Raw genomic sequence first — 7,134 nt, forward strand, 5'->3', positions numbered from 1 at the left:
CGCCGGACTGGCCCCGGGTTCCGCCTCCGACAGCAGCGGCGTGGTGTGCGGCGGCCGCGGCGGCAGTGGGGGCATGCGCGGCGCCCTGTCCCGCGCCTGGAGCCTGGAGAGCCTGCGCTCGGCCACCGCCGGTAAGGGCGCTGCCGCCCGCCGCGCCCTGCGCGCCCGCCGTCTGCCCTCTTGTGCCCCTTGGCATCTCCTTTCTCTCCTTCTCTTCCTTACCCGTTCCTGCCTTTTCCTCCCTCACTTTTTATTTCCCGTTTCCATCTCTTGGTCCCTTCCTTCCATTGCTCCGCCCTTCTAATTCCTTTCCTTTTTCCTGGTTTAATTCTGAGTTCCTCCCACCTGCCCCTTCTTTGACCCGCTTGTGGAGGTGGGACACCTGTTACTGCTGGGACCCTGTCCGGGCCGGGTAACAGGGCGCGTCGTCAACTGGGAAACAGTGTTTAAGGTGAGACTAGAATTTGGCCCCCAGATGCGCTGTTTCCCTTCCCCAAGCTGTTCCTGACCAACGTCACGTGATTGAGTTTCGAACAACAGGCAGGTCTTCGACCTGAGTAAAGCAGGGGAGATGGGACAGGCCATGCTGGCCCCAGGATGGAGCGTATCGCGCCCCCTGGCTGTGAGTGTGCTTAGTACTGGCTCAGGACTGAGATGCAGAGGAGGGGGCTTGTCCTGGTCCTCTAGAACAGAAGCATGTTTCCCAGAGATGGGGTTGTTCTGGTGTCTCTTGGGGCCGATTCCCCTTGTAGTGCTCCTCTGTCTTCCTCGCAGTGGTACTGCCGGAGAAAAAGACGTTGGCCCTAGAATTAGCCCAGCGAGGCAGTCCAGAGTGGTTAGTGAATGACAGCCACCTGCCCTAGGCTAGTTGCTGCTCTGGACTCTGTTTCTGTCCTTGTAAATACTCTCCAAGTGTCTTGAGCTTCCGCAGCGGTGCTGGGAGGGAAGGCAGATCGATTGTGCCCAGAGTGGAGGAGATAATGCACCCATATCCTTCTGCCTGTGCTGGAGGGAAGCTGCAGCACGACACAGAGGTCAGGTGGAACTCTGAGTGTGCCAGGGTCCCAGAGCAAAGCCAGTGAGGAGCAGAAGTCGGCAGACAGCAAGGTCATGCCTCTGCAGGATTGCACAAGGTGGTGGGGAGGAGAGCAGAAGCTGGGCTGCAGCACCTGGAGTGGGCTTTGCTCTTCAGAGGGTCTGGAAAGGAAAGTGGAAGACACCCAGACCTGGCATTGACCACTATGTGACCATCTGCCCTCTCCCAAAACAAGCACATGAAATCTAAAAACATTGAATAATCCAGCTGTGGGTGTCTCCTCTAACTAGAACTCTTTCATTGTTCAGAACTTCAACTTCCTCACATCCCCCTTCTCTTCAGTCTATCATGGGGTGCTTAGACAGAGCCCATTTTGAGAAAGTTTAACCAAGATATACCCCAAGAACTTCAGCAAAGTGCAAGGGTCCTCCCTTGCTCTTGCCCATATGGCCTTTCTTCTGCTCTGGATTGTAAGGCCCACTTGCTCCCCCTTGCAAACTCAAGCCCAGCCCAGTAGGACTTGAGAGATGGCCACCATTACCCACCCTCTGAACTCCCTCTTGTCCCCTTGTCCCAGGGTTTGCAGTGAGAGAGGGGTTGATGGCAGAGACCCGGGTTTATTAGTACCCTGAGATCCAGGGCTTCTCCAGCCCAACCTGGGGCAGAGGCAGCCTGGATGAATTTCAGAGATAACAATGATACTTGTGTGAAGGTCTGGAGTGCGTGTGTGGTTGAGGCAAGGGAAGGAGTTGGGGGAACGAGATAAGAGCTGAGGCACAGAAGGCTGTTTTCTGAGTAGTTCAGAGCTGCCCGCAGTGGCAGGGCAGGGTTTAAGGCAACATGTTAAAGAGTGGTGGGAGACCCAGAAGCAAATGCCATGCCCCATAGAACTGAGGTGGAGGGGTTTCAGGCAGCCTATAGTGCTGTGGGAGTGCTGGTCATAGCCAGCCACAGAGGCACTGAAGAAAGCCTTTTAAATCCCCTCTTCTCTCAGCCCCTTCTCCCATCCTTAACCCCCTCACCTGCCTTGTTTGGCAGAATGTGCATCAGCAGTGATCAATATTAGATGTGTGGAACGATGCTGTGTGTGCCGCAGAGCCTTGGGAGCTGTGAGGTTATCCATCGTTCTCAGCTGGATTCCTGAACAGAATTCGCCCTGATGCCCTGAGTATGCAGTGACTCCTCTCTGTTCTCCCACGGTAGTACTAGCTACTTGCCATCCTCGAGAGGGAATGAGAAACAGGCACTCAGATCCTTCTCTCCGAATTCGTAGTTCAGATGAAGAAGTCTGGTTGGAAAAGGCTGCCATAGGGGAATACTTGAAAGGAAAAGGAAAGGGAAGTTACATTTTTTTGAGCACCTTTAATATGCCAGCAAAATACTCCCTGCTAACTTAGATGCGAAAACAGGCTCAGAGACATGCGATGACTTATCCAAGGTTGCCCAGAACAGGCAACAGAGCGTCAGGCCTGGAAGTGTAACTGGATGGGGGCCTTTTGCTTCCCTGACATGGAGCCAGGCCTAGTGAGCAGAGGCGGTGCCTGGCTGGGTTGCCGTGTCAAAATAGTGCTCTGGCTATGCACACACTCACTGTTCTTGTCGTTGCTATTCAGCAGTTGGCTTTTTTCTTGATACCAGCTTTTCTGTTTGCAAAACAAAAATTTGTGATCAAACATGTGACTTCTTTCTTAATCAGCTCTAAAGTTCCATGATTCAAATCAGAGCAATGATTTGGGATGGGTTCCCCTCAGTGAGTTGGCATATGTTGCATATTGTATTTCTTTGACTACCCTTATGGCTTTAAAACAAAGCACATGTGCGTTTAATTGAACTGTGTTAGCAAAGCTTAGTTATCGTGTGATTTTCTTGGTGGGGCCTGTTACTAAACATTTTCAGAGTTCTTAGCAGAATAAGATAGGCCTGCATGGGGGCCTGGGGTTACAACTTACTCAGAAGTAGGAGCACCAGGCTGGGAATGAGGTAGGAGAGAGAGGCTCTCCTTGCTTCCAAATGACTTCTTGAATTTTAAATATCCAGTGTTGACATTTCCCACTGAAATGTCATACCTCCCGCTGTGGAGAAGACTTCCCTTCAAGGCAGAATCTGCAAATGAGATGTAGTTGATGGGTTGACTTGCCATGGCCCTTCCTTCTTCCACACTGTTCTCGTTTTCCCCCCAAGCATCCAGAGCCTCCAAGCCCTCAGCCATGCTACCACACTGCTGTTACTCAGCTAAGGCTTTTTACATTCCTGTCATGGATGTGTGATCTGACAAGCTTAGTTCTCAGCCCAGGCTCTTAGACTGATAGTTTTTACTACCTGTGCATTTGTATGATCTGTGTCACAGGATTTCATCTTGATGGGGAACCCATGCTACCTCCACATTCTTCTGCAGACCCCTGGGGCACGTTTCTGGCTTATGAGTGGGTGAGGCTTCTCTTGCACTCAGGCATTTATTTAATACTTATTAAGTGCCAGGCACAGTACCAGGCACTAGAGATGGTAGGTGAATCACACCAGTTTCTTCCCCTTAAATAGCACAGAGAGAGGCAGACAGTAACAATCCATTTGTAAACACAGCAAGATGATGTGTCAGGGCTGCCCAAGACGCCCTCAGCCAATGATTTGCTAAACGGACTCACAGAGCTCAAAAATGCTACTGTCCTTGTTGGTTCTAATTTATAAAGTGAAAAGACACAGACTAAAATCAACAAAGGCAAAAGGCACGTAGGACAGGAGACATCAGCCACAAGCTTCCAGGTGTCCCCTTCCATGGAATCAAACAGACTGTGTTTAATTCAAACGGGACATGTAAGAAGTATCACCAGAGAAGTTCTTTAAGCCTCAGTGTCCAGCATTTTTCCTAGAGTTAGTTATTTAGACATGCGGCACCCACTAAACTGACCTTGATTGCTCAGTCTCCAGCCCTCCAGAGGCCAGAGTGATACCAAATAGCTCAGGTCCCCACAATAGACTACTACTAAGCATGTCCCAAGGCCATAAACTACTGATCAGCATGTCCCAAGGCAAAGACATGCCTGTCAGGCAGTATATTCCAAGGGAGTAGAAGTTATCCTCTAATAAAGAGCCGGTCCTTTGAAATGTGCAGAGTCTGAACATCCCCAAGACTTTACTGTGTAGATGAGGTTGCCACTAGGGGGGGTCAGGGATGGGGAGGAAATGGTCCAGAGAAACTCTTCATAAGGAGATGTTACCTGAGGCCGAACACCTGCTAGTTAGATGTAGTACGGAGTGGAAGGAGCTTTCAGGAGGGGGAACTACCATCAGCCGATGCCAGAGGATGAAGGACAGGAGCTTGTATTCCTGGGCATCTCTTCTAGGTATTGTGCTGTGTGCTTTTGTTTGCAGAAATGGCAAGTGCTATGGAGCAATCAGCATAGCAAGAATTGGGCTTCAGATAGGAAGGGCAGGCTGCAGCTCTTTGTGTAGAATTCTGGACTAACCATGGTGCTCAGAGCTGTGGAAGGTTTGCACCAGGAAGTTGATATGGCTAGATGGCTTGCTGGATTGCCTACCTGCTTGCTTGCTGGCTTTTTCCTTTTTCTTCCTTTCTTTCTTAGATTATATACAGCAATTTAAAGAAATATTATACAGTAAAAGGTATACTATTTGGTGTACAGTTTTAAGAGTTTTGACAATATATGCAGTCATGTAACCACCACCTCATGCAAACTGCAGGAGAGACATCACTGAAGAGAATGAGTGTCTCACATTGTATTCAACTCCTCCACCCACCTGCAGTGCCTCACTAATCTGTCCTCCATTCCTATGTATTTTCCTATTTCAAAAAGTCTAAGTGGAATCATATCACATGTTGCCTTTGGAGTCTGGCTTTTTTCACTTAGCATAATGCATTTGAGGCTCATCCATGTTATTATGTGTTTCAGTCATTTTATTTTTTCCTTTAATTGCTGAGTAGCATTTCATTGAATGGATGTATTTATTTATCTCTCCACTAGTTCAAGGATATTTGTGTTGTTTCCAGTTTTTGGCTATAACAAATAAAGCTGTTGAGAACATTAGTGTATGAGTCTTTATATGGACATAAGTTTTTATTTCTCTGGGTTAAATACCTAGAAATGCATTGTTGGGTCATATGGTAAGTGTATATTTAACTATATAAGAGATGCCAAGTTCCTTTCAATCATCAATAACATCTTACAGTTCCACTGATCTGCATTTTCACCAACAGTTAGTATTACCAGATTTTTAAAAAGTCATTCTGTTAGGTGTGTAATATCTAATTTGGTTTTGATATGCATTTCTGCAAGGAACACAGATTCTTATTGAATCTTTGCAAATAATTATATTGCCCTGAAAATAAGAATCCTCTGAAATAACTACTGATTTTGAACATCTTTTCATGCATATATTTGCCATCTCTCTCTCTCTCTTCATATATCTATATATCTATATATCTATATGTATCTGTTGGAACGCCTCAATCTGCAGAGTTCTTACTGGACTATTTGTTTTCTTATTGTTGTATTTGGAAGTTTTTTAAAAAATATATTCAGAGTACAGGTTTTTTGTTAGTTATGTGCTTTGTAGTATTTTTTCCAGTCTCTGAGTCGTATTTTAATTCTCTGATAGTATCTTCTGCAAAAAAAAAAAAAAAAAAAAGTATAATTTTGATAGAATCCAGTTTGTCATTTTTCTTTCATGGTCATAGATTTAAAAAAAATTATTTCAAGTTCTTTTATACATTTAATCACATTATTTAGCTTGCAAAGTGAATATTCCAACATGTGTGCATTTCTTCCCAGTCCAGTTGATAATACTATAAAGTTTTCTCCAACAGATGATACCCCCTTTCTCTGTCCCATTAATGTGATGCCTCTATTTTTCTCCTTAATGTCCTTCAGAAAGATGAATCTGAACCCTACCTCTCACCGTTAACAAAAATCAAGTCATGGTCATACTTTTGGTGTGGTATGTAGGAACCCTTTACCTCACCCGAAGCCATGGAGAATTTATCCTGTGTTTTCTTCTAGGATGGTTCATAGTTTTATATTTTATACTTAGATCCATGACCTATTTTGAGTTAATTTTTATAAGATTCAGGAAAAGTGTCAAGGTTCAGTTTTTGGGCACATTCAGTTGTTGCAGCACATTTGTTAAAAAGACTCCTTCCCCCATTGGTTGCCTCTGTACGACTGCCAAGAAACAGTGGTTGGAAGGGTCTATTTCTGGACACTCTTTTCTGTTACATACTGTAGCTTTAAGTCAGATATGTGAGACCTCTGATTTTGTTCCTTTTTCTTATTGAGTTTACTTTTTTTTTTTTCCTGTGAGAGAGGGAGGAAGAGAGATACCCCCAACAGGATTTGAAGCAGTCCACCCCCGGCTTCAGTCCTCCCTGAAGCCCTGATCACAGGTATGCAAAAGGAAGCCTCAGGATGTTTTCAGGACCTTTCCATGTGAGCCCAACTGTATTACTGCTGTGCTGCCATCTGTCCTCTGTTTTTTAATGTTTTTTTAGTTATTTTATTTTTTTGCTTTTCTGTATACTTTTAGAATCAGCTTGTTGATATCTATAAAATATTCTCTTATAGTTTTGTTAAGAATCCTGTTGTCTCTGTAGATCAACTTTGGGAGAATGAAATCTTAACAGTATGTAGTTTTCTGATTTATAAACAGAAGCCAAGCCAAGAACTCCACACCCGATCTCACCTGCAATGCCTATCAATGTTGGTGAATTCCTCTCTTCTTTAGGATATTTCCAAAATATCCTGAAGTTCTTCGGTCTTCCATCAAGTGACTTTCCTTACTAATCTTTGAGGCTGAGAACTCTATAAGCCAGGTACTAGGCTAGTTTTTCCCAGAGGGCTTTGTAAGCATTGGCTCCATAAAGTCAGTCTAGCCCTTTAAAGTACCTGATTGTATTTAATTAAATGAGCATCATTTTCAAATATAAAATCCAGGCAAGGCCTTGGTTGCAAAACGAGTGTTTCCAGCAGATGTCCTTTTTAGTAAGGGGGACTACTTCTTTTCTTTTCTTTTTCCTTTTCTTTTTCTTTTTCTTTTTTTTTTTTTTTTTTTTGTTTTTTTTTTGGGGGGTTTTCTCTATAGGGCAC

At 45.0% G+C, this 7,134-nt stretch overlaps 1 protein-coding gene and 1 pseudogene across 1 annotated transcript in view; one reads left to right on the top strand and one right to left on the bottom strand.

The window, feature by feature from the left end:
- LOC106733149 (uncharacterized) overlaps nucleotides 1–863 on the top strand; it is a 132,378-nt gene extending 131,515 nt beyond the window's left edge. Inside the window, exons 6-7 of the mRNA XM_027773890.1 lie at nucleotides 34–131; nucleotides 775–863. Coding sequence (XP_027629691.1) covers nucleotides 34–131; nucleotides 775–863 — 187 coding nt within the window. The remainder of the gene's footprint in view (nucleotides 1–33; nucleotides 132–774) is intronic.
- The window catches only part of LOC106735427 (60S ribosomal protein L7 pseudogene), a 33,274-nt pseudogene continuing 26,999 nt past the window's right edge, over nucleotides 860–7,134 (bottom strand).

The sequence above is a fragment of the Tupaia chinensis genome, unplaced genomic scaffold (assembly GCF_000334495.1).
Source record: "Tupaia chinensis unplaced genomic scaffold, TupChi_1.0 Scaffold000386_1, whole genome shotgun sequence".
Taxonomy (NCBI): domain Eukaryota; kingdom Metazoa; phylum Chordata; class Mammalia; order Scandentia; family Tupaiidae; genus Tupaia; species Tupaia belangeri.